The 26,212-nt window shown below is 37.4% G+C and overlaps 1 protein-coding gene and 1 pseudogene across 1 annotated transcript; one reads left to right on the top strand and one right to left on the bottom strand.

Moving 5' to 3' along the window:
- The first annotated feature begins 6,807 nt into the window (after window positions 1-6,807).
- On the top strand, window positions 6,808-7,746 carry LOC101552594 (olfactory receptor 6C74-like). The gene has a single exon (XM_004601860.2). It carries the CDS (start codon window positions 6,808-6,810, stop codon window positions 7,744-7,746), a length of 939 nt encoding a protein of 312 aa, XP_004601917.2.
- Window positions 7,747-19,014: 11,268 nt separating this feature from the next.
- On the bottom strand, window positions 19,015-23,516 carry LOC129401750 (olfactory receptor 6C3-like; annotated as a pseudogene).
- Between the last annotated feature and the right edge of the window lie 2,696 nt (window positions 23,517-26,212).

Below are 26,212 nucleotides of genomic sequence, written 5' to 3' on the forward strand. Positions count from 1 at the left end.
CCTGCAAAAGGATAAAAAGGTAGTTATATCAGAGAACACTGTTTCATAAATGCTTTCTGCCTTTGATTCTGGGCCCCACTAATCTGGAACCCCTCTGTCTAATATCATGCTTTACTCTTATATTTATCTATTAAAATCCCTTCTTGAGACCGTAAAGATAAGACAAATACTTCAAAAAATTCTTAAATTTTGTTCTTTATAATCTGAGACAATGGTGCAATCAATAATTGTGAGTTCCCAGGAAAAGGTACGTAGGCGTGTGGCCACTCGAGGGACTCCAGCATTCAGCGACTGAGAGCCGCCTCCCCAGGCCTGTCCATGGTCGTCAGTTTTTTGATCTCTCCTCGCTGGCATACTCAGATCTCTTTCCTCATGGCACAGTCGTACTAGTAGTTTTGGTCGTAGCCCCAGTCATCAGTGTTCCTTCATCCTAGTCTCCTCGTAGACCTCAAAGTCCTCTCCTTCTTATCTCCTTCCTCATCTCATTGTAGCTTCACAGTCCTCCACTTCCTGTCATTGTCATCATCGAGTCCTCCTTCTAGACTTCACCAGACCCTCTAGTCCTCAAAGGCCTCAAAGTCCCAACCTTTCTTCGTTCTAGTCCTCGACTTTCTAGTCCCCAAGTCCAAAGTCTCAGTTCTCATCCTCCTCAAGATTTTGACTATTGTGAATAGTGTGACATGATAATAGAGTCCAAGAATAGATGAGGAAATAGAGAAACTATTATTATAGTTGATACCTGACACTACATGCTATTGCCTGAACATTATTAGGAAGATTCTCTGAAGCCACCACTTGGAGAAATATGTATGTATGTATGTGTGTGTATGTATATGTATATATATATATATATATATATCTCACTATCACTATCATTATCATCCCGTTGATTGTCAATTTGCTTGAGCAGACCCAGTAATGTGTGTGTGTGTATATATACATGTATATATATATGCATATATATATATGTATGTGTGTATCACTATTACTATCACTATTATCTAGTATATCGTTGATTTGCTTGAGAAGGCCCAGTAACGTCTCCATTTGTCCTAGTCCAAAGATATTAGCAGACTCTCTTTACTCGTCCTTCCAAGCAGTGCAGCATAAGAGGCACTTTCAGGGTCAGGGGAATGAGACCCATCATTGCTACTGTATTTGGCATATGAATACACCAGGGGGAGCTTACCAGGCTCTCCCATGCAGACAGGAAGCTCTTGGTAACTTGCCAGTTTCTCTGAGAGGGAGAACTAGGCTATAAGATGTCAGCTTCCAGGTTTCCGGGAGCTTGGTTTTATAATATCTGGATGTTGGCCTTTGGTGGGATTACAGGGCACTGTGGGAAATTTGTGGTTGCGACTGCCTAGCTACTGGAAAATAGGAGGTCTGAATGGAAGAGTCCCAGTCCTGATCCGAGCAGGCTTAGAGATCTTAGCCCCAGGTCCCACACACCTGGGTTCCTCTGTCGCTTCCTTCATATATACATACATATATACATATATATACATGCATATATATATATGTAAATATATATACATGTAAAAAATATATATATATATATATGTAAAATCTCCTCATGGACCACCCTCCAGAACTCATGGCTGCTTCTTCCAGAAGGGAGCATAAACGAGGCCCCATGAACCATGCCATTGGACTCCGCAACAGGGGTGCCCCAGAGCAGGGCAGTGAGAGCCCTTCCTGACCCAAGGGACACAGCCAAGCAGCCAACCTCCACTACACCATGGCCACCAAGCTCCAGGCCCCTTTCCACATTCTTGGGCTGAGCCTCATGCATGAGTGAACGTGTTCCTTGACCCTGTGACAGAATAGTGGCCACGTGACACATCATCATAAAGGGAAATATATATATATATATGTATACATACATATGTATATGCTATATATATGCCTCTTGGAGAGCCCGGCAAGCTACTGAGAGAATCCTGACAGCATGGAAGAGCCTGGCATGCTCCCCATGGCATATTTAATATGCCAAATACAGTAACAATAACAGGTCTCATTCTCCTGACTATGAAAAGAGCCTCCAATCATTGGGAAAAATAAGTAAGGAGAGGCTGCTAAAATCTGAGGGTTGGGACGAACGGAGACATTACTGGTGCCCACTCGAGTAAACTGATGAACAATGGGATAACAGTGATACAGTTTTATATATATATATATATATATGTATATATATACAAACACATATATGATGGAATACTACTCAGCTATAAGAAAAGACATAATCATGCAGTTTACTCCTAAGGATCTAGAGATCATGATGTGCAAAATCACCCAGAAGGAGACAGATACAGAATGATATATCTCATATGTGTGATATAAAGAAGCATAGTAAGTCAAAGGAACAGAATCTAGACATTGAACTACAGAACTGAACTTACAGTGGGAGTGAGACGTGAGAGGCTGGGCTGGTAAGCTGATTATTGAGGCAGTGGGGGAGGAAGGGGACTAGACTACAGTGAAGGACAACAGTCACTCTAATGGCAGTTTGGGTATTGGAATGTTGTGTTCATGAATCCTTATCATTGACAGTAGCACTGTTGCACTGTTGTCCTATTGTTCATTCATTTGCTCGAGCGGGCACCAGTAAAGTCTCCATTGTGAAATTTGTTGTAACTTTTTGGCATATTGAATACGCCACAGGTAGCTTTCCAGGCTCTGCCGTGCAGGCAGGATACTCTCGGTAGCTTGCCAGGCTCTCCAAGTGGGATGGTGGAATCGAACCCAGGTTGGCTGCGTGCAAGGCAAATGCCCTACCCGCTGTGCTATTGCTCTAGCTTCATTGACAATGAAAATTGTAAATAATGGTAACTAAAATTTTTTTAAATGATATATGCTTTGACATGATTCTGCCAACTTCCAACCTGCTAGCTTCTGCCCAAAGGGATCTCAATCCATCTGTCATTGCTTTTCTCATTTGATTGGCCTTCAATTATCATTGAAAAAAATCTATATTTTACACAAGTTCTCTTACCAAAACCCAAACACTCTTACCAAAACCCAAACACACATTTTCTCCTTCACTTATTTTTGCAGGATCTATGGGAAATGAATATATCTGATACATAAAGAGTGTAAACAGGTTGTGGGAAATACCATAGTGGATACGGTTTTTGCCTTGCTTGCAACACCAAAGTGAATCGGATACCTGACACTACATGTTCTCCCCTGAGCTCTTCTAGGAAGAATCTCTGAGGGCAGAGCTTGGAGAAATCCCCAAACACAATTAGGTGAAGCTCTAAAATAAACAAACATACAAAAAGGATTTAAAAATTGGTTTTTATTTTGATTTTAGGTATTTTCTAAAGTATACTTAACCAACAAAGAAAGCACATATCATACTATGTAAGGGAGTTGGGCCAAGCATTGGAGCTCATGACATTCACGCAGGAACACTAGGTGTGATCTCAGTACCCAGTGGTACCCTGGGACCTCTGCAGAGTGACTCCCAGCACTTCACTAAATGAAACCAGAGCAATTCTGTGTCTGACCCCCAAATCCAACAAGAAAAACACATGTCATACATGCATTTATCATAGTAAGTTACTGATATTCCTTTTTTCACAATAAAAGTCTCCAGTTTCTCTTGCCAGTTTAAGTTGTTTTATTGAATCGATGATTCCAAGTCATCAAGTTTTATACCTTTTAATTATAATTTTCTTAAAAATGCATCAATTGAAACATTCACTTTTTAGCTTTGTTTTCAATGCAAGTTTAAATAATCTTTTGGATTAATGAGAGTTTAAATGATCTGTCTGCTGTAAAGGCACATTGATCAAATTAAAGATGGGAGCTTTTTAAAAAGAATTTTTACTTAGTTCTATTTCTATAATAAATTGTCAGCTGAAAAGTCATTCTTTCCCTGGTTATTATACTAATGTACTCTAATATAGTAACAGTTTCTATTGTAATTACAGATTTTTTTGTACTAAAGCTCAGAAGAAATTTGTGCAAAAATATAAGAAATAATTATGTTTGATCAAAAAAATGCATTTATAAATTGGTGAGCATCTCCAATTTTCTTCACTCTGGGCCAATTCATGCTCTAACACTCTGGAACTGGAAACATATTTCAGCAGCTAAGGCATCCCTTGAGGAACGATCTGTGAGCAGAGAGTCAGCAGTAGGACATGAGCACCTCCACGTGTGCTCCCCTCCCCCTACCAATAAATAACTGATGTCTTCAAGAGCCTAAAATTTAGTTTAAGCTCTTTTAATCCTGGGCTGGAGAGATAGCACAGCGGGTAGGGCTTTTACCTTGCACTCGGCCGACCCGGGTTCGATTCCTAGCATCCCATATGGTCCTCTGAGCACGGCCAGTGGTGATTCCTGAGTGCAGAGTCAGGAGTGATCTCTGTGCATCGCCGAATGTGACCCAAAAAGCAAAAAAAAAAAAAAGTTATTTTAATCCTCATTACAGAAATTAAACTTTATTCTCACATCAACATTCTTGTTTCCCTGGGGATGTTATAACTAGATTTTCTAATTACTTTGTTATTTTATTTTCAGAGTTAATGTGAAATGGGTCAATTATTTTTTCTTCCTCAAGAGTCCTCAAACCCTGTACTGGGGGTGAATAAATTCATTCTTCTGTATTAGAAGAAAACAATGAATCTGTGGCTGTGTAGAATCATTGTCACTCTGGAGAAGTAAAGGAACAAGAATGAAAGTCTCTAGTGAGAAACCAGAATTTTTTTCAAAACTTAAAAGAAAAAGAGACTATCATTTTTATTCTAAATAAATGTCTAAGACATAGTTTCACTGGATTGAATTTAAATATTAATATTTTATTTTGTAGGGGTATCAGGAAAATTTTTGAAATCATACCTGTACATTAAATGGTGAGACACAGGTAGTAGATAGAAGAGAGTTACGCAGATGTTAAAACTTATTATTCATTATTACTGTGTTTTAATGTGAATACAGTCTCCATAATTGTGATAAGAAACTGTATGAGTTAAGAAAATATATTTTTCCTTAAAAAGTACTTTATAAATATCTATTTGTTGGTGACAGAAAAAGAAATCATAATGCATCACCAAACCAAGCTTTTGTGGAATTCATGTAAAGTAAGTACTTTTGATATCTTGTTGTTTCATGTAAAAGGCAATTATATGACCTATTGTATTTTAGATATATGACTGTCAACTAAATTGTTAAATAAACAATTCTAAAAATGTTTGTGTGACTCAAGATATGTTTCAATGTCTGTACTTAAAATGCTTGAGTTCTCTAAGAGGATAGCATGAAAATCTATTCTTAGCAGGCTTTTTAAAAATTTTGATTTGTTCACACTGTTTATACCCAGTAAAAAAATTGGTACTAGATGTGAAATATTTCTTCACTGTATCACTGTTATCCTGTTGCTCATCGATTTCCTCCATCGGGCACCAGTAACGTCTCCATTGTGAGACTTGTTGTTACTGTTTTTGGCATATTGAATACGCCACAGGTAGCTTGCTGGGCTCTACCATGCAGGCGGGATACTCTCAGTAGCTTACCGGGCTCTCTGAAAGGGAAGGAGAAATCAAACCAGGGTCAGCCGAGTGCAAGGCAAACGCCCTACCCACTGTGCTATCGCTCCAGGAAATATTTCTTACACGATAAAAATACTTACGATAGCAAAACCAAAGAATTTAATAAATTTATTTTGGAGGGATTAAAGAGATAATAGAGAGAGTAACCGATTTGCCTCACATTCAACTGACTATTATTCAAACCTGAGAACCATTTTAAGGCCTTCCAATTCCCCGCCACCCCAACTCCTCAGGAGTGATTCTTGAGTATTGTACCAGGAATAAAACCTAAGCACTACAGATGTGGCTACAAGTACCAAAGAAAGCATACATAATTTCAATTCTATATAACTTTTAATATAGTATTTATATATTCATTTTGAGAGTAAAAATCTTGATGTTTGCTACAATGTAGGTAGAATATCTTTGGAAGAAAAAGGAGAAACATTATATTATATCATTCATAGTTTATAAATAAAGGAAAAGACATCAATCAAGGAAATGAATGATACTTATTGATAACAAACTCTTGAACTTTGAATATGGAACAGAGATTACCAACCTATGCAAGAGGGGACTTAGTGAAGGAAGAAGATATGGACTAGGAGGAAATAAAGATATTGGTGGAAGCACTTTGATGATGGAGATACAATACCACAAAACATAAATGTCAATACATTCATAACCATGTTGCTTCAATTACTATAAAGATAAAACTTTTTATAATATCTAAGAATTCTAATTGCAGTAATAAGAAAACTAAAGATAACGAGAAAAATATTGTTAATGAAAACAGTACTAATTAAATTTAGTCCTGATTAGTTCTGTTTTAAGTAAAGAATACAGGAAAGTTATATCTTACTAAAAGATACTAGGCAGAAGACAATTTCAGCAATAGTGATGCAAATTAAACTAACTTGAGAAAAGAATTTCTTAGAGATTCAATAAAATTACAGTAGGATTGAGTAATTTGGACAAAGCATTAAACCACTGAAATTTCCATATGCTGTATTAGAAGATGATAGTAGTCATTCATTTCTAAAATCTAAAAGAACCAGGAAAATAAGGATATCAAAAAAGGAGGTGATACTAAATCTGAGGTATAGACAGCAAGATATAATTATTAAAATCATAAGAATAAAATACATATTTTCATTTAATTACTTGGTTTCTCATAGTACTTTTATACCTAAGCTCATGTGAAATGACTTCTAAAATGGGTTTTATTATTTTTTCCCTCAGATCTAATACTAGTAAAAGGAATTTCATCATGGCAAATCATACGATGGTGACAACATTTATTCTTCTAGGACTGACAGATGACCCAAATTGGCAAATTGTAATTTTTGTTTTTCTTCTTATAACATATTTATTGAGTGTTACTGGAAATCTAGTCATTATTCTGCTCACCTTGCTGGATTTGCATCTCAAAACACCGATGTATTTCTTCCTTCGGAATTTTTCCATCTTAGAAATATCATTGACCTCTGTCTGTATCCCTAGATTCCTGTACAGCTTAGTGACTACGGATAAAACAATTACTTATAATGATTGTGTGACACAATTATTCTTTACCATATTCTTGGGCGAATCAGAGTTTTTTCTGCTGGCAGCCATGTCCTATGACCGCTATGTAGCCATCTGCAAACCCCTTCATTATACAAACATTATGAATAACAGAGTGTGTGTGCAACTGGTTGCTTCTTCTTGGTTGGCTGGTTTATTAACAATTTCTCCTGGACTTATTATGGGTTTGGAGTTGGAATTCTGTGATGACAATGCTATTGATCACTTTTTATGTGACTATTCTCCTGTCCTGAAGCTCTCCTGTACAGACACAAGGGTCATTGAAATGTTAAGTTTTATTTTAGCTATTTTCACACTCCTGTTTACTTTGGCACTCATAATGTCTTCTTACTTAAATATTATAAGAACAATTCTGAAGATACCTTCTACACAGCAGCGAAAGAAGGCTTTTTCTACCTGTTCATCCCACATAATCGTTGTCTCTATGTCTTATGGCAGCTGTATTTTTATGTATATTAAACCTTCTGCAGAGGAAAGGGTAGATTTAAACAAAGGAGTTGCAGTCATTATCACTTCAGTTGCACCTGTTTTAAATCCTTTCATATATACACTGAGAAATAAGCAAGTGATACAAGCCCTGAAGGATACAGTAAAGAGGTATTTCTTCAAAACTTTAAAATAATAGTGTAGGTTTTTATAAAATGTATTAAGCTTGTTGAAATTGCAGTCCATGCCAAATGCACTTTTACATATTCATTTATTTTATTTTTATATTGATAGTGATTGAACACTGTTAAGTAGCAAATTTAAGCAAAACAATGAGACAGACGTAAGAAATATTCAAAATTTCCTCTGGTATATCAGAAAATGACTTTCATTCCCATTTAAATAGAGGGCTTTTTACTGACAGTTAATTTGAAGAGTCTGTGTAAATTAGCATAATGTTACAAAACCAGGTAAATATAATATTTCATCTTAAATTTCCATCTAAGCTTAAAAATATAATAATATGTAAATATATTTGAAAATAATAAGAACAATTTATTTAAAATTTGGAGAGAGGATTGGATCCCACCTTATAGCAGTGCCCCCTGATGGTGTGCTGGTTCATGTACATGGTGCTAGGAATTTGATCTGGAGTTGGCAGCATGCAAGGCTCTTACCATGTATACTATATCTCTCAGGCATACTTACCTTTTTGGGTCGCTTTTTAATCAATTTAGTGCTGATTAGCATTAAAAAACTGTGAGAATAGTAAGTTTTCTTAAAAGATTTAGAAGGTCATCTTGACCCTATGAACACACTAAGTTTTATGACTAGTTTTTTTGAAATCTGTATATAAATTGATAGAGAATTATCAAATTTTGTGGTTCCCTCAAGGTTCTCTTTTAACATATCTGGAGTTCTGTCCTAATATTACATAGCATTCTCAAAAAAAAATTGTTCTTCTAATCTTTTTTAAGACCACCTTCTTTTAGATCACACTTTTATTCAGCATGAGTTCATGTCTTTATATGATCATAAAAAAAGACTTACATAAATGCATATATGTTAATTATACTGGTAAAATTATTTTATAATTTTATATTTAATCCTTTATATTTTATTGAATGATTCTATTCATTCCTTAACTTGACTAACTTATCTTTTAAAAAATTAGTCTATGTGAATATTGAAATAAAGGTATATTTAAATATGTAAAATTACAGCAATGTTAATTATTTAATTGTAAATTATCTTTGCACATCTGGAATGTAGACTTAATGAAATTAGCAGCTGTGCCTTACTCAGATATTTCACTGCAAGTCTTGTGTACCATATGGTACCGAATAAAGAACAATTTTGCCAAAACGTAAATTATGACTGTAAAATTAAAACACTCTTAATAAAATATTTAATAATACCTTATTAGTGTAGCTAATCAGAAATTTTCTCGATATATTTATACTTTTTGATAATAAGGCATATTCACAATGTAGAAGATAATACTTTTTATATTCCAATTAAAATTACCAATGATTCCTGCTAAACACGGTTTTCCAACTAGATCTGATACTAATTTTCTTAATTATTTTTCTGTTTAGTAACAGTATATATGATAATAATTTAATGATATATATTCTAAACATATGTTTGGCTATATGTTTCATTTCTTTTTATCTCTATGCATTATTTGTAGGTAGCACGTTGACTGTAGTATTAATGTATATGACCTTGATGTACACAATTACCAGACATCAAGACTGCCCAAGTTCCCAAGACCCTCCATCAATGACATAATATCATTTCTAGTCCAAATCATTGTTGAGTACTCTCAGTTTGTAACCTAAGACCTAATTTGGTACCATCCATTAACATGGTTTATAGTCCTACCTATTCCAAAGGAGTGGGATTGTCAGCATTTTCCCTTTCCATCTGACTTATTTTTCCAAACTTGAAACCCTCTAATTCCATGCAAGATACAATAATGTGGAAGATTTTATCTTTTCTTACAAATAAATAGAAATACATACTAACTTCTTTATAAATTGACCTGTGTCATATTTGGGTTGTTTCTTTGTCCCAACTATTATACTAAGTTCAACCCTAAACATAAGTGTGTACATAGCTTTTTTTAATTACTATTTTTGTGTTTGAAAAAGGTGTAGGAAGTATATGCTAAAATGTGCAATATTGGATCAGATGGGAAGCCCTGTTTTTAACTTTTTTATTGTTTCTACATCTATTAAATTCATTTTGTCATTTAATTAAATGTTTATATGCCAAAATAGTAACAAGTCTCACAATGAAGACATTACTGTTGCCCATTCAAGCAAATTGATGAATTTTGAGAGAGCATTTTAATGTCTGTTTGATTCTTCACAACTTCTGTGTATTCAACATCAGATGTTTCTATTTTTATTATAACTTAAAACTCTAGTTCGATTTTTCATCTTGCAGAATGCTTCAATATTACCCAGCTTCCTTTTTATTTTCCCTTTCTTCCATTTTTTCCCTTTCTTCCCTTTCTTCCATTCCTTGTTATGTTTGTCATGATTGTAGATCACAGATTCAGTTACAGTGCTTAGCCACATTTAGCTATGGTGCTCACTAAGGTTCAAGCAGATTTCTCATTGTGGTGCTCAAAATCACTATGATTGCACTGCTTACTAAGGTTGTGCATTAATGCCGGTGCTCACAAATATGGTTTCAGTGCACTGGAGATGGTGTTCTATACTGTCTAGGTGAAGGGACCCTAACAGGAAGTACTGCAGATTCAGATGTGGCAATTCCAAGAAGCAGTGAACAGAAAGCCTCAAACCTACAGAATAGATGCTCTGCCATTCAGTAATCCCTGAGTTATCCCTATTACCTTCTAATATTTTTATATTCTTTTGATTAATTATTATTACTATAATAGATCACTGATTGGACTGGAGCAATAGCATAGTGTGTAGGGCGTTTGCCTTGCATGCTGCCAACCAGGGTTCGATTATTCTGTCCCTTTCGGAGAGCCTGGCAAGCTGCCTAGAGTGTTCCACGCACACAGAAGAGCAAGCTATCTCTGGCGTATTTGATATGCCAAAAACAGTAACAACAAGTCTTCTCACAATGGAGATGTTACTGGTGCCTGCTTGAGCAAATCAATGAACAGTGGGATGACTGTATTATAGTAGATCACTATTACTGTTATTATATTAATATACTATATTATATAGTAAATTACTGTTAATAATTACTACTATAGTAGATTGTTCTTTCTTGTGTTATTTTTTCACATAGTTTTAGGATTCTATTTTCAAGAAATATTGCCTATGTTTACCATTAAATGTCCAGTTAGCTTCAATCAGCATGATACTCTCCAGATCTATTAACATGGAAGCAAACTGCATGATAGTAATATTCCATTACATATGCATACCATAGTTTTCATATCTAGTCATCTATTCTTGGGTATTTGGCTTTTTTTCCAGGTTTTGGCTACCATGAGCAGTGCAAAAATGAAAAAGGAGTGGGGATTTCTTTTCTGAATAGTTTTTGAGTCCATTGGGGTAAATACCACAAAAAATTGCTAGATAATTTGGAAGCTCAATTTTCAGCTTTTTGAGATTGTTCACATTATTTTCCAAAAAGGTTGAACCAATCAGCATTTCCACCACCAGTGAATGAGGGTGTTTAGTTTTCCCTACATCCATGCTAATACTGATTATTTTGCTTTTTTGTGGTTTGTACCAGTCTCATTGGAGTGAGATGATATCTCATTTTTGTTTCAATTTGCTTATCCCTAATGAAAAGTGATGGAGAGCGTTTTTTTATATACTTTTCGGTCACCTGTCTATTTTTTAGAGGAAGTTCTGTTTATCTCTTCTCCTTATTTTTTGATGGGTCGATTGCTTATCACTTATACAGTTTTATATATGTAATATATGACTGCCTATTAGTCCCATCATGTGAGTGGTGGGCATATATTTTCTGTAACTCTTGGTGTATGGTTGTTTGATGATTTGTTTTAATTCTGGCCATCATTTATTTCACAATAAAAAGTTTTTAAATCTTTTAGTTTGATATAGTCCCATTTGTTTATTTGTTCTTCATTTGTTTGGCTGTTGTATTAAGCATTGAAATGCCTCTAGCTTTAGTATCATGAAGTGTCCTGCCTTTGCTTTCTCAAGACAAGTAGTAGACTGAAGTGTGATATTGAGTTGATTGTTGTGCATGGTGAGAAAAAACGGTCTGAGTTTACATTTAACACGTGACTGACCAACTTTTGTAAAATAGTCTTCCCTCTCACCACTTCATAGTCTTTACTCCTTTGTAGATTATTAGCTGCCCAAATACCAGAGAATCTGTATCTGGACTCTCAATTTTATTAAATTGGTCTGAAACTCTATCTTTATGCTAGAAATACACTTTCTTAGTACAATAGTTTTATAGTATACTTTAAAGTTGGGTAAAAGGAAATCTTTTATCTTTTATCCTAGAAGTGTTTTGGTAGTTTGGGGATTTTATTGCTACATATAAATTCTCAAAACGTAATGATCATATTTTTGGGTTGAGGGAGGACACAGGGCTATGCTCAGGGCTTATGCATGGCTCTGCACTCAGAAATCTCTCCTAGCAATTCTTGGGGTACCATTTAGAGTACCAGGTACCAGGGATAGAGCCTGGGTTGGCCACATGCAAGATAAGTACCCTACTGCTATGCTGTTTCTCTAGTTCCATAATGAGTATTTTTTTGCATATGAAAGGATATAAGTTTATTTTCACAGTTTTTTCCCAGAGTCTGTTTTTATTTAATTTATTTTTTTTTATTTTTAATTAGTGAATCACCGTGAGGGTACAGTTACAGATTTATACATTTTTGTGCTCATGTTTCCCCCATACAAAGTTCGAGAAACTTTCCCTTCACCAGTGCCCATTCTCCACCACCAGTAAACCCAGCATCTCTCCCACCCTCCCCAGTCCTGTCTCCCCCCACCCCACACTGCCACTATGGCAGGGTATTCCCTTTTGTTCTCTCTCTCTGATTAGGTGTTGTGGTTTGCAATAAAGGTGTTGAGCGGCCATTGTGTTTAGTCATAATGAGTATTTTTAATAGGAACTGCATTAAATTTAATAGGAACTGAGTCTATATGGTGTTTCCACTTTATTGTTTCTTCTTTAATTTCTCAGTAGAAAATTACAGATTTCTTTGTATAATTCTTTTACCCATTTTTAATCTGATTCAAAACTGATTTAGAAAATCAGTACCTGATTTCAAAAATTAAGAACCTTATTTCAAAAATCAGGTTCTTGACTTTCGAAGCAAACTTTTGAATGAAATTTTTTAAAAACATTCTCCTTTCTGCTTTATTATTTACATACAGAAATGCAGTGGCTTTTGGCACGTGGATTTTGTAGCCTGCCTCTTTATAGTACAATTTTATTGTTTCTAGGAGAAATATTTAAAGTCTATAGGGTTTTTTAAATGTTGTATTATGTCATCTGTAAATAGTGACTATTCATGTTTTTTTATCTGGATGCATTTAATATCTCTTAATAAATTGCTATGGCAAGGATTTCCCTTGAGCATCACTGGCCTCAAACACGATCAAAACAATATGGTCAAGGGCTGGAGCAATAGTACAGTGGGTAGGGCGTTTGCCTTGCACGAGGCCAACCCGGGTTCGACTCCCAGCACCCCATATAGTCCCCCGAGCACCCCCAGGAGTAATTCCTGAGTGCAAAGCCAGGAGTAACCTCTGAGCATAGTCGGGTGTGACACACACAAAAAAAAGGCCAAAAAAAAAAAAAACCCAATATGGTCAATATATCAGTTTGGTCTACAATTAGCAAGCAAAAAATCCTCTGCCCCAACTATTTAATATTGCAATCAGTGGCCGCTTCATGTTCATGAACTTGACTGGGGAGGGAGCCTTCTTGAATGAAGGAAAAAGCAGAAATACCCTATGACTAAAAAAATTATATTTCTATATGTGTAGCATTGTAGCACTGTAGCACTGTCGTCCTGCTGTTCATCAATTTGCTCAAGGGGGCACCAGTAGCACCTGCATTGTGAGACTTGTTACTGTTCTTGGCATATTGAATACACCATGGAGAGCTTGCCAGCTCTGCCGTGTGGGCGGGATACCCTCAGTAGCTTTCCGTGCTCTCTGAGAAGGGCAGAGGAACCAAACCCGGGTGGGCCGTGTGCAAGGCAAACACCCTGCCTGCTGTGTATTGCTCCTAAAAAGAAGCCAGTATCTCAAACAGATATTTACAACCTGTGTTTATGGGTACACAACAGCATTTGTAACCATCTGTTTTATAAACCATGTATCGCTGCATTAATTCTTAAAAATGGGAGATACTCCCAACTAAAGTTACCAGTGGTATAGAAATTTCTAGAATTCGAGCTGGAAGCTACAGCCGATAGTCTGACGTATATTACCTATGCAAAGATTCAACAGCAAAGGAAAAGATGTTAAAACAGTTATTGGAGGATGGATCTGTTGTTCACATAACTAAAATGCTTCTTGATATTCCTATATGATCCTAGAACATTGCTGACAGGAGAAACAATTACGTGGCCTAAAAATATACAATAAAGCAATGGTACTATTTCCAGTTGGCATACTTATAGGAATCTGGGGTAACCAGCATTGTGAATGAGATTTCTAAGAGAAAAAAAACTACTTTGAAGGAAAAAAGGCATAGGTTTGCTAAGATATTTCTTTCAGGATATGAATAATAATTTTATTATTGAATTTCTAGGAATTTTCCTCATATTATTATTAAAAAATAGATAGATAAATCCAAGAACTTTTTGCTACGTGTCTTCCTTCACAAAGTAAATGTGCTTATTGTGGGATTCCCTTTTACTTTCTTTGATGTTTTAGGCAATCTGTAAAAAATAATAAGTAACATTTTAAATAGAAAGCATGAAATGATAGATTAAATCAATAAAGTGAAAAACAAAATAATAAGAACTTAGTGGGGATATAGTTGATACTTATGGAGACAAATATTAATACAAATCCAAAACAATTATAAACAACAATATTACATTTGTCCAGAATCAAACAAGTGAAAGCATTGAAGGCTTTATGAAAGCTATAAAGATCAAAATAAAATGTTTTCATAAATATTTTATAATTTGCATAATAGATTTGTCAACTGGAGTGAAATAATTTTTACATTTCAAATTTAAGATAAAGTTAATTTTTCATATAATTTTTCCATTGTTCTTCTCACATGAAAATTGTTTCTGTCACTAATTGCAGCAGTATTTTCATCTTTGTTAAACCTTCATTCAAAGAACAGGTCAACATTTTCAAAGAAATGTATGTGAAAATTTATTCTGAATAGCATCACACAAACAGATTTGTGCTACTGAAAATTATGTCAAGTGAATGTGAGTACTGATATGCTTTTACTAATATTTAAAGAAATATTTCAGAGAACCCAATAATACCTGAAGATTAAATATAAGAGAACTTCCTTAAATTAATAATGGTTTTGGTTGTTGCAGTGTTTCACTGTAATCTATATGAAAGCATTCCAAATTAAGAAATTATGAAAAGTATGATACTTATGAGAACCTAACAATATGTCTTAGATGGTACCATAATGAGTAAACAATTGACAGGACTTTACCTTAAATTTTTCCACATCAGATATTTTGGGAGCAAGACTTAAAAAAAAATAAAGTTCACTCTCTTGAATTAGTTTGAGTTAGAGATGTTTTGCATTATTAAAGTTCAATAGCAATTACTATATATGATTCCATTAAACAATGAAGCTTAGAATACTCACATGTGGAAGTTTTTTCCCAAAATTTGTAGAGTAGAGCAGTGACAATTATAGGTAAACAATATTATTAGTTTAGCAGAGATGACTGTGTAAACTAATAGCATACATACTCATGTCTGTTAAATAATAAGTTTATATTCAATAACACTGTCACTGTCATTGTCATCCTGTTACTCATCGATTTCATCAAGCCGGCACCAATAATGTCTCTATTGTGAGACTTGTTGTCACTGTTTTTGGCATATCAAATACACCACAGGTAGCTTGCCAAGCTCTATCTGCCGTGTGGGGTGGGATACTCTCAGCAGCTTGCCATGCTCTCCGAGAGCGGTGGAGGAATCAAACCCGGTTTGGCGGCACGCAAGGCAAATGCCCTATCGCTGTGCTATCGCTCCAGCCCATTCAATTATTAACAAAGTACAATTATTCATTAAGGAATATTAAAATAATTCTAATTAATAGAAAATATTAATAAATCATACCTATTTACCATATATAAACTCTGAAATTTTCAGGATTTAATTAACCTTTAAGGGTGGCAAGGGACGGAGGGTATTGGGCTATATTCAGTGGTTCTCAGGGCCTATTCCTGGCTCTGTTCTCAGGGGTCACTCCTGGTAGTGCTCAAGGGAACATAATTGGTTCCATTGACCTAACGATAGTAGGCTGTGTGTGAGACAAAGATCTTAAGCCCACAATTTCTATGATGAACAATTGCAAGATTATTCAAAAATGTAAGGCCACAATAAAAATTTAATTATAACATAATTTCAATAATGTTATATGGCTAAGTTTTATCTTCATTATTTTTACTTTTATTTTTCTGTATATCTTGGGAGGCACACCTTGCAGGGCTCAAGTGTGGAGGACCTGACCAGTATCAGCTGTATGTAACCTCTATACCATTTCTCTGATCCATTACTCACTTTTCTTGTAATTGAAAAACAGGTTTAATTTGGAAGTTCTGAGAAAGGGAGAAGGAGAGAGAGTGCTCAAGAGAAAATATGGGCTTTTCCATGGTGGAGGGAAAGCTCCAGTGCATATCCTAGTATTAAAGTTGAAGTTTTTAGTATGAAGGTTATGAAAATACAATCTCAAGAGTGTAGATGCAGGCAACACATGCTAAGGCACCACATGTACTCAGCTGCAACACATGGGCACAGGCAACACATGGCATCTGGTACCATTTGCATGAGCGTCCTTTTTCTCTTTTTTTTCTTTTTGGGTCTCACCCAGCGATGCACAGGGGTTACTCCTGGTTCTGCGTGAATTATCAGTAATTACCCCTGGCAGTGCTCAGGAAACCATATGGGATGCTGGGAATCGAACCTGGGTGGGCTGCGTGCAAGGCAAACATCCCGGATGTGCTATTGCTCCAGCCTTGAGCATTCTTTCTTAAAGTCGGCTTTTATTGGGTTTCTCCCACACTGCCCCACAGACTAAGAGTCCATTGATAGAGTGGTTGCCAAGAGGAAGAATTGAGAGTAGTTATCTTCTTTGATATCCCTTGTTGACCTTTGTTCCTGCTGGAACTTCTCTCAGAGGAGGGACCTGGCCTTCTCTGGGTCTGCCCTGGCACCAGGTAAAAGTGTCAGGCCTTATAAGTTCCTGTGTCCATAAGGTGGGTTTTTACAGCTTTTGGGCTATTCATTTTATTACTCCCAAGGAATTCATTGCCATAGAGGCCCCTTCTTTCTCTGTTGCCTATCTGCTTCCTATACCCCAGTAAAGATTCACTGTATCACTGTCATCCCATTGCTCATCAATTTGCTCCAGTGGACACCAGTAACGTCTCCATTGTTGAGACTTGTTACTGTTTTTGGCATATGGGGTAGCTTGCCAGGCTCTGCCATACGGGTGAGATACTCTGGTAGTTTGCCACGCTCTCCAGGGGTTTGGAGGAATCAAAGCCCGGTCGGCACGTGCAAGGCAAACATTCTACCCGCTGTGCTATCGCTCCAGTTCCTCTAAAGATTATACTACCTTAAATCTTTAAGGGTTAAAGGGGTGAACATCTGTCTTCTGGATTTCATCATGCTGACAGAAGGTCTGTAAATTCTGTCTACATAAGGGGTGAAAGTATATCTCCAGTGCCACCAACCACAGTAGAGAGGACACAAGGACAACCCACCACTGGGACTTTAAGATTCTGGAGGACCATTGCATAAGATCAATCCCCAGGCAGGAATTCTTCCCCTATATCTGCTCTCCACCAACTAAGGGAGTTGGCTCAGGATCACCAGGAATGGAGATTTAATGAGGCCAGCAAGCCATCTCATGTGGAAGCAAACTGAAGACAGAAAGAGCTAGAGAAAACAGTGCTGCATATTAGCAAGACAGAACCCTTCTCAACTGATCCAGAATCAAGGTCTTAAGAAGCCACAGCAGTCTAGGTTAGGCTTGTCACATAGCTGCAGTCCTGTCTGAGGCCAGGTGTGAGCCCAGAGTTGCTAGGGGTGCCGCGCAGAGGTGACTGATGGAGACAGCCAACCCAATGACTAACAAATTTTAGAGTTTCTTTGCCAGAACGTGGGGTGGTGTCCCCTCCCACTAAGAGATAAAAGACTCCTCGGACTAGAACTTATAGCAGATTTTGGAAAGTTGCACAGGAGATACAAGTCAGAAAGGGTTAAAATCTCTCAGGAGCAATTAAAGAGACTCTGAGAAGCAGAAAGCCAAAGACTACCTGCTTTAGCTTTTCTTCTCCATAGGTTGTTGCTAGCAGAAGTACGGGGAATTAGGTCTCTATGGCGTTCATTTCTTTCTTCCTCCCTCCCTCCCTACTTCCCTCCCTCCCTCCCTCCCTCCCTCCCTCCTTCCCTTCCTTCCTTCCTTCCTTCCTTCCTTCCTTCCTTCCTTCCTTCCTTCCTTCCTTCCTTCCTTCCTTCCTTCCTCCCTTCCTCCCTTCCTCCCTCCCTCCCTTCCTCCCTCCCTCCCTCCCTCCCTCCCTTCCTCCCTCCCTCCCTCCCTCCCTCCCTTCCTCCCTCCCTCCCTCCCTCCTTCCCTCCCTCCCTCCCTCCCTCCCTCCCTCCCTCCCTCCCTCCCTCCCTTCCTCCCTCCCTTCCTTCCTTCCTTCCTTCCTTCCTTCCTTCCTTCCTTCCTTCCTTCCTTCCTTCCTTCCTTCCTTCCTTCCTTCCTTCCTTCCTTCCTTCCTTCCTCCCTCTCTTTCTCATTTCTCTCCTCTCCTCCTGTTTCTCCACTCTCTTCATCTCTGTATCTCTCATATACTTTTTCTTTTTCTCCCTCTGTCTCCTTCTCTCTCTGTTGCCTTTCTCTTCCTCTCTCTCCCTCACTCTCTCGGAGCAGTTAAATATTCATTTATAAAAGTTAGTAATGATTAAAGATTTAGAAATCCACATCTACCATGAGAGTATTTCCATCAAAATCAATGATCTTTGCCTCATTTCTATACAATATCATATTTGCTAGCCATCATTTTGGAATTTATTTTCAAATTTTATCCATTAAAATTTGTACAATATTGGGAGACATATTCAGCTTTATTAAATGTATTGAATTAAATATATGAGATATTTTTATATTAAAATTGAAAAATGGGGAAGTATGTAATTGTAGAGAGGAGATAAGTTTGTTCAAAATGTATAAGATAAAAAATTAAGGGCACATTTTTTACTTTAACTTTATACTATTTTAATTTTCCAGAGAAACATATTATCCTTTACATAGTAACTTTAAACACTTGTTTTACTTGTTGATTTCTCAGGATATAGATAAATGGATTCATCATAGGAACAACAGAAGTATTCAAGAAAGCTTCTCCTTTGTTTGGAGTTTTTTTTTTTTTTTTGCTGATGGGTGGATACATGAATAAGCAGCTTTCATAGAATATGGTTATGACAATCATGTGAGAGGAAACTATAGAAAATGCTTTTTTTCTTTGACTGGTTGAAGGCAGTTTCAAAATTGTGCTAATGATGAATGTGTGGAACTGAATTATTAGAGACAAAGTAAAGAGCAAAATGCCAATAAAATCCGATCACTTCTAAGAGCTTTGTATCTGAACAGGATAACTGTAAGAGGGGAAGATAGTAGCAGATGTGATGATCAGTGATGCAGGGACCACAGTAATCTAACTAAAGCAAAGAATAACTAGTGTGAATATATTTAAAAATCCTGCCAGCTAACCAAAAAGACAAGCAACTTGCAGTCTCCTGTTCTTGATGATAGTATAATGAAGGGCTTTGCAGGTAGCTTCATAATATCATAGGACATGGTAGTGAGAAGATAAAATACAATTATTTCTAGAAAAATGAAGAAAAACAGCTGAGCTGTACAACTGTTAGATGAGATCATTTTGTCTTTGATGATTGTTGTGTCTAGAAATCTAGGAAGAAATACATAGGGGTCTCTAGATGTGAATCCAATGAAGTGAGAGTTATGATTGTCAAATTTCCAATGATCCTCAATATATGTGCTATAAATAAAAATGTAACACAAATACTTGGATTATCTGATAGCCCTAGAAGAATAAATTGTGTGGGAATTGTGGTATTTTTAATTGCAAATTCTTTTCTTTCCCTTTAGAACCAAATATATATATATATATACATTCCCTTTGAAAAATATAGGGACTAAAATATAAGATGGAATGAAAGATAGACAGCAAATTTTATTAACTAAGATGCTGAAAATAATCTATAAAATTTAAAGTAAATATTTCTTATCAACTTTCACCAGTTTTCATTATCCTTATTTTCTTTTTTTATTATTTTTTTAATTTATTTTATTGAATCACCAAGTGGAAAGTTACAAAGTTCTCAAGCTTATATCTCAGTTACACAATGCTCAAACAACCATCCCTTCACCAGTGCCCATAATCCACCACCAATAAAAACAAAAACAAAAGCAAAAACAAAACAAACAAACAAACAAACAAACAAAAAAGTATACATCCCACCCCTCACCCCCCAACCCACCCCGTACGTGAGTGATAATTTCACTTCCTTTTCTCTTTACCTTGATTACATTCCAGATTTCAACACATAACTCACTATTGTTGTTAGAGTTTCAAAACAGACTCACTATTTTTGTTGGAATTTATCCCCTAAGAATACAGCTCTATTAACAGGGAAATATTTGATAATAAGTTTTCCACTGATGAGAATGAAGAGATAAAATGTCGCGCGGTGTGGTTTACAATTTCTGTATTATAGTAATTAGTCCGCGAAGATTTAAGTTTGAAAATGAATCATTTCCCTTCCTGGAACAGCATGTAGCCAAAGTTAGTTCACAGTCTCCATACATGGGTGCAAGCACTTGCTGGAACCCCAATTCCTAAAGCTGTCTTTGGTTCCCGCTCGTTCCACATCCACCGGCTCTGCAGAGGCATGGGCACCCGGGCCGAAAACCCGGCTGGCCGGAGCCGAGCACCGGCCCCGGCTGGCCATTATCCTTATTTTCAAGTAACAAATTTTAAATAAAGTTAAATATTTTTCTCCTCAAAAAGTACTTTACCAAAATTTACAGATAAATCTTCTGCTACCTTTTAAATTAAAGTTGTTTTTTTATAACATATTTTTAGAAGTAAGCATTAAGTACTTCTTTAAATATGCATATTCCTTTTAAAAACTACATGCATATATTTTAATTTTTCTTTGCTCATTCTTCTTAAAGCCAGTATGTTTTGAAGTTAGTAGAGAATTTGAAAGATCAACGAAGTTAATTAGACTTTCACTTAAATTTAAAACACGGATTCATACTTAGATAGAAAACTTTTACAAGCATGATAAACAATTCAAAAAAGTAATTTATAACTTTAGAAAATAGAGGAAAATTTTACCAATTTTCTCCTACATTGCACACGAGAGGTTTTAGTTTACACATCACATCTCCACATTACCTTTTCCAGATCTTTAATAAATGTTTCAGAACTTTAAAGAATCTAACAATATGTTTGTAACATGAGTAATACTCTATAAGCAGCTTAATTGATATAAGGCATGGTTCAAATTTTTTCTTTACAATATTTCCTTGAAAAAGCAGCATATAACTCAACTTATCTTCTTGAGTAGAAAGCAGATTGTACTTCAAACGGAGTGTATACTTTGTCCTATAACAAAATACAAGTTAAACATTAAAAGATGAAGTATACTTTCATGCTAATTTTCTACTTAAAACTAAATTGATACTTATTGAGAGTAAATATTTATTTTGTATTTCATGTCGGAAATCCACAGCATCATATGCAAATAAAATTTTAAATATCTAAAAATATTCAAATATATGATAATGTTATTTGAAAAATACCAGAAATACATCCTATTTCTTCTTGATGATGGAGTTTTATATTTTGCCCTCTGTGTATTTTAGTAATCATTTAATCTCCGATATGACAACTGCAACTACTGAAAAATAGAACTAGGGGCCAGGAAGGTGACTGAGGGCTACAGCACATGCCTTGCACTGGGAAACCAGGCTGGGGCTCCCCTCCCCATCCCCCACAATCCAGCAACACCAAGGTGGATTTCCCAGGAAGCCTGAGCTCTGAAGGGTACACCCCAAAACAACAACAACAAAAACCCAAAACTCCATGGACATATATCCCGGGTTTGTTATTTGGTTTTGGTTTGGGGGGACACACTCAGCTGTGCTCAGGGACCCCCCCTGGTGCGGCTTAGAGGCCCTAAGTGGTACCGAGGATCAAACCCATCCCAGGTGGTCATGGCTCTATGATATTTTTTTAAAAGGGTCATGAAATTTTGGACCAAATTTCCCGCAGAGCATTCCACACAGGCTGCACGTTTCCCTGTATGCATTTCCAGCTCTCCCATTCCCCAAGTGTCAACCACACCCAGGGGCATTCAGGGCTGCTACTCCTGGCTGAGTGCTCTAGGGACCGTGTACTGCAAGATGTCACAGAGGCAAGTGCTCCCTGGAGCCCAGTCCCTCTCACTCTTAACTGGGGATACACTAAGCCCCAATTTCAGCATTTTTGAATGTTTACTGAATACTAACATGATAAGCGGACCTCAATAAGCTGCAATTCTCTAAACTAGAAGTCCAATGCGCTATCCATTGCGCCACAGAGACAGCGGTAGGGCGTTCTCCTTTAATGTGGCTGACCAGTGTTAATTCCTCCACCCCTCTCTGAGAGCCCGGCAAACTACTGAGAGCATTGCGCCCGCAAGGCAGAGCCTGGCAAGCTACCCATGCCGTATTGGATATGCCAAAAACAGTAACTATAAGTCTCACAATGAGAGATGTTATTGGTGCCCACTTGAACAAATCGATGAGCAATGGGATGACAGTGATAGTCTCTAAACTAAGGGGCAAGCGGGGGGCCGGAGCGATAGCACAGCGGGTAGGGCGTTTGCCTTGCACACGGCCAACCCGGGTTCGATCCCCGGCATCCCATATGGTCCCCCAAGCACCGCCAGGAGTAATTCCTGAGTGCAAAGCCAGGAGTAACCCCTGAGCATCGCTGGTGTGACCCAAAAAGCAAAAATAAATAAATAAAAATAAACTAAAGGGAAAGCACAGTCACATGTACAATGGGAAGAAGGTATTTTCCTAGAGGTACTAACCACATTTGTATCTGCTGTAGCAGCATGGATTAAAGGCCACTCTGACCTTTTCTGTTTCATCACCTCAGACTGCATGACTCTTATATTTTTCTTACAAGCACAGGGTTACAAGGAGGATATCAGGAATCAGTGCAAAATAATTGTCACTACAGGGAAAAAATCGAATTGAATGCAGCATTTAGAAAGTCTGACAGATACCATATGACTATAGTATATGACCATACTTTGCTGTTTTGGTGAGTATTTAATACTGAAACTGGATATGGTGTTACTTACTAAACTCCACACAAAAAACATTTAAACGTACAATTCCCTGGAAATAGTTTCTTTTCATTTGCCTTAGGAAAAAAAAAAAAAAACAATTTGGGATAAAAGGTTTACTTGGCTGGAGACATTGAGTCTGGAAATCCCTACGCTATCTTACTGACCTCAAGACACAAGTTTCAAAACAGTAAAATCTCGAAAACTCATCCCAGAAGGAAGCTAGGGGGAAGTCAGAGAGCATCCGAAACCCATGAAGGCAGGAGGGGAGGGTTCTGGGTGGGGGTGGGGCCCCAGGTGCTGGGCAGGCCCTTTGATGATGTCACCGCTTATACATAATGTTACAGCAGTCACCAAAGGCCTCTCACCTTCCCATTGGCGAGTGCCGAGTCAGCAGACATCAGAAGATGATCACCATTGGCTAGACAATTACAACTGGAGCAAGGAGCCTCCAGCAGTTTGCAGAGCCCAGGCAGGCAGCTGAGAGGCAGGGCAGAGCCCAGCTGTCCCCACTCAATGAGCTTTCTATGGCTTTACCAATATGTAGGGGGGTAGCTCTACTCTCTGGCCAGCCACGTCTTTAAGTGACATGGGGCATTAGTGAGAATAACAGGTAAATGTCAGACATCTCAAAAGCACAATAGGAATGACATCTGTACCTATATTTCGTTGCAACACTGTTCACAATAGCCAAAATTTGGAAACAACCCAAGTGCCCTAGAACAGATGACTGGTTAAAGAAACTTTGGTACATCTACTCAATGGAATACTATGCAGCTGTTAGGAGAGATGAAGTCATGAAATTTGCTTATAAATGGATAGACATGGAGAGTATCATACTAGGTGAAATGAGTCAGAAAGAGAGGGACAGACATAGAAGGACTGCACTCATTTGTGAAGTATAGAATAACACATGAAGCTGAAACTCAAGGACAGTAGACACAAGGGCCAGGAGGATTGCCCTGTAGCTGGAAACCTGCTTTGTGAGTGGAGAGGAGAAGGCAGATAGAATAGAGAAGAGATCCCTGCAAAAATGAGGGATGGGAGATGTGTGCTGAAAGTAGATAATGGACCAAACATGATAACCTTTCAATATCTGTGTTGCAAGCCATAAGTAGAGAGAGAGAGTATGAGGAATATTGTCTGCCATGGAGTCAGAGGGAGGATGGGAAAGGCGGGGGATACCAGGGATATTGGTGGTGGGGAATGTGCACTGGTGGAGGGATGGGTGCTTGATCATTGTGTGATTGTAACCCAAACATGAAAGCTTGTAACTATCTCACGGTAATTCAGTAATTATTTTAAACGATAAAAAAAAATGCCTCTTTTCCATGTTGTAAAATCACAGGGGCTTTTCAGAGAAAAGCTGGTATCCAAACATGGTACTGTGCTAGAAGCAGGCATTTTCCTTTACCTCATGTAATAAACTCTCTAGTTTATAGGTATTATGTCCCAAAATATTTTTAACTTGGCACGTAGTTCTTGAAAATGAAGTTGAAGATGATCAAGGGATGATCTTTATGACTCTGCATTCTGCTTGTTTTCCTGATCTATTTATATGACTCTATTTGCAAGGAGAATTTAGAGTGTTTACCCTGTGTCTACAGTGAATATAAGGTTAATCATTCCTTAAATCAGCAATAAACATGATAAACTCGCTCAAGTCAAACCTTTCTGTGTTTACACAAACTTCACTGCAAAAATGGGCCTCTGTGACTTAATGCATTAATAATATGCGAACATGAACTTTAGAATCAGTATTCCTACATGACTTCCTCCAAGATGAAACTAGGCCTTCGGCTGACCACCCTACTTGCTTCTCAATTCTTCAAAAGACAGTAGCTCATTTTGCAGAGAGAAGTTACCATGCTCTAAATCTGCACTGTTTTTAGTTGGAAAGATTTTTAAGCACAACAGTCAATGGCTTCTCCAAACACAAAGCAGAGACTTCACAGTATGCCTTTTCTCCAGAAGCTACTTCAGATCATGTGAGGTCTGGGAGCTTGCTGGGCAACACCGCTTGGCATGGGGTGACGCAGGCAGCTTTGGTTCCAGACCCACCACAAACGGAAAGGGCGGTTTCCTAAACTCCATCTAAGCCTCGGTTACGGAGTGCCTTTCTAATAACAAAGAGAAATGAAAAGAAAATGTTTTTTTCTTTGGAAGGGTGGGGGGAGCAGGGGTGGGGGGGTGGGTTTTGGGGCCTCACCCACTATCTGTGCTAAGGGGACCAGGTGCAAGCAAGACAAGTGACTAAACTTAATCCCTGAACACCCTAGTCCCAAGAAAATGTTTTCTTACACACCTAACTGAAAAAAAATTTTTTTCTTTTTTTATTATTCCCAGATAAGAAAACAAGCTGGACACAAATTATACACAGATGAAATTGTTCATCTCAACACTTGCATTAGGTATCAAAAGAATGTGCTGGTGGAATTTTTGCACAAGATGTTTTCCTTAAATGGGAGATTAAATTGTATGGCCTAGGGAAGGTTGCTTTTAATGTTAGACATAAATAAGCCTAAAGGTGTTGAACTAGCGTGAGCATTTAGCTCCAAAGTTAAAGCTCTTTCAGATCTAGCTTTGCTTGATACACTTCTTGAAAGAAGACCTCTTTCAAGTTGGTGAGGACAGTGTTGGGACATTATTGGGATGGCTTAAAGATGCAGAAAACTCAGGTGGGCATAATATAACCTAATATTCACCCAGCAGAGACCAGTGGAGGAGAGGAACGGTTCATTGGACACAGTGCTCTGGTCATCTCAGAGCCAAGTATTTTCTGAGGCCAGTTCTCAGATTATCTACTCAGTCTTTACCACTACTGCCCAACTTTCTACCTCAAACACACCTTTTCCCCTTTCCCTAGAAAAGTTATTTAGAGCCCTAGGAAATCTGGAAATATCCAATAATCTTACCGAAGTGTTGGACTTAGAGTATCATCCTTGATCAGAATCCTGATTCTGTGTGTGCAGGCAGGGACAAGTGTACAACCCTGGCAAAGTTACTCCATAGTTACCCGTATACCCAAAACACCTTCCTAGTTGTATTTAACTTATAGGAATTGCTTAGAGA

Source organism: Sorex araneus, chromosome 2, assembly GCF_027595985.1.
Source record: "Sorex araneus isolate mSorAra2 chromosome 2, mSorAra2.pri, whole genome shotgun sequence".
In the NCBI taxonomy this organism is placed as follows: domain Eukaryota; kingdom Metazoa; phylum Chordata; class Mammalia; order Eulipotyphla; family Soricidae; genus Sorex; species Sorex araneus.

Bases quoted from the DNA above. Each gene is read 5' to 3' on its own strand.
- LOC101552594 (XM_004601860.2), top strand. From the start codon at position 6,808: ATGGCAAATCATACGATGGTGACAACATTTATTCTTCTAGGACTGACA.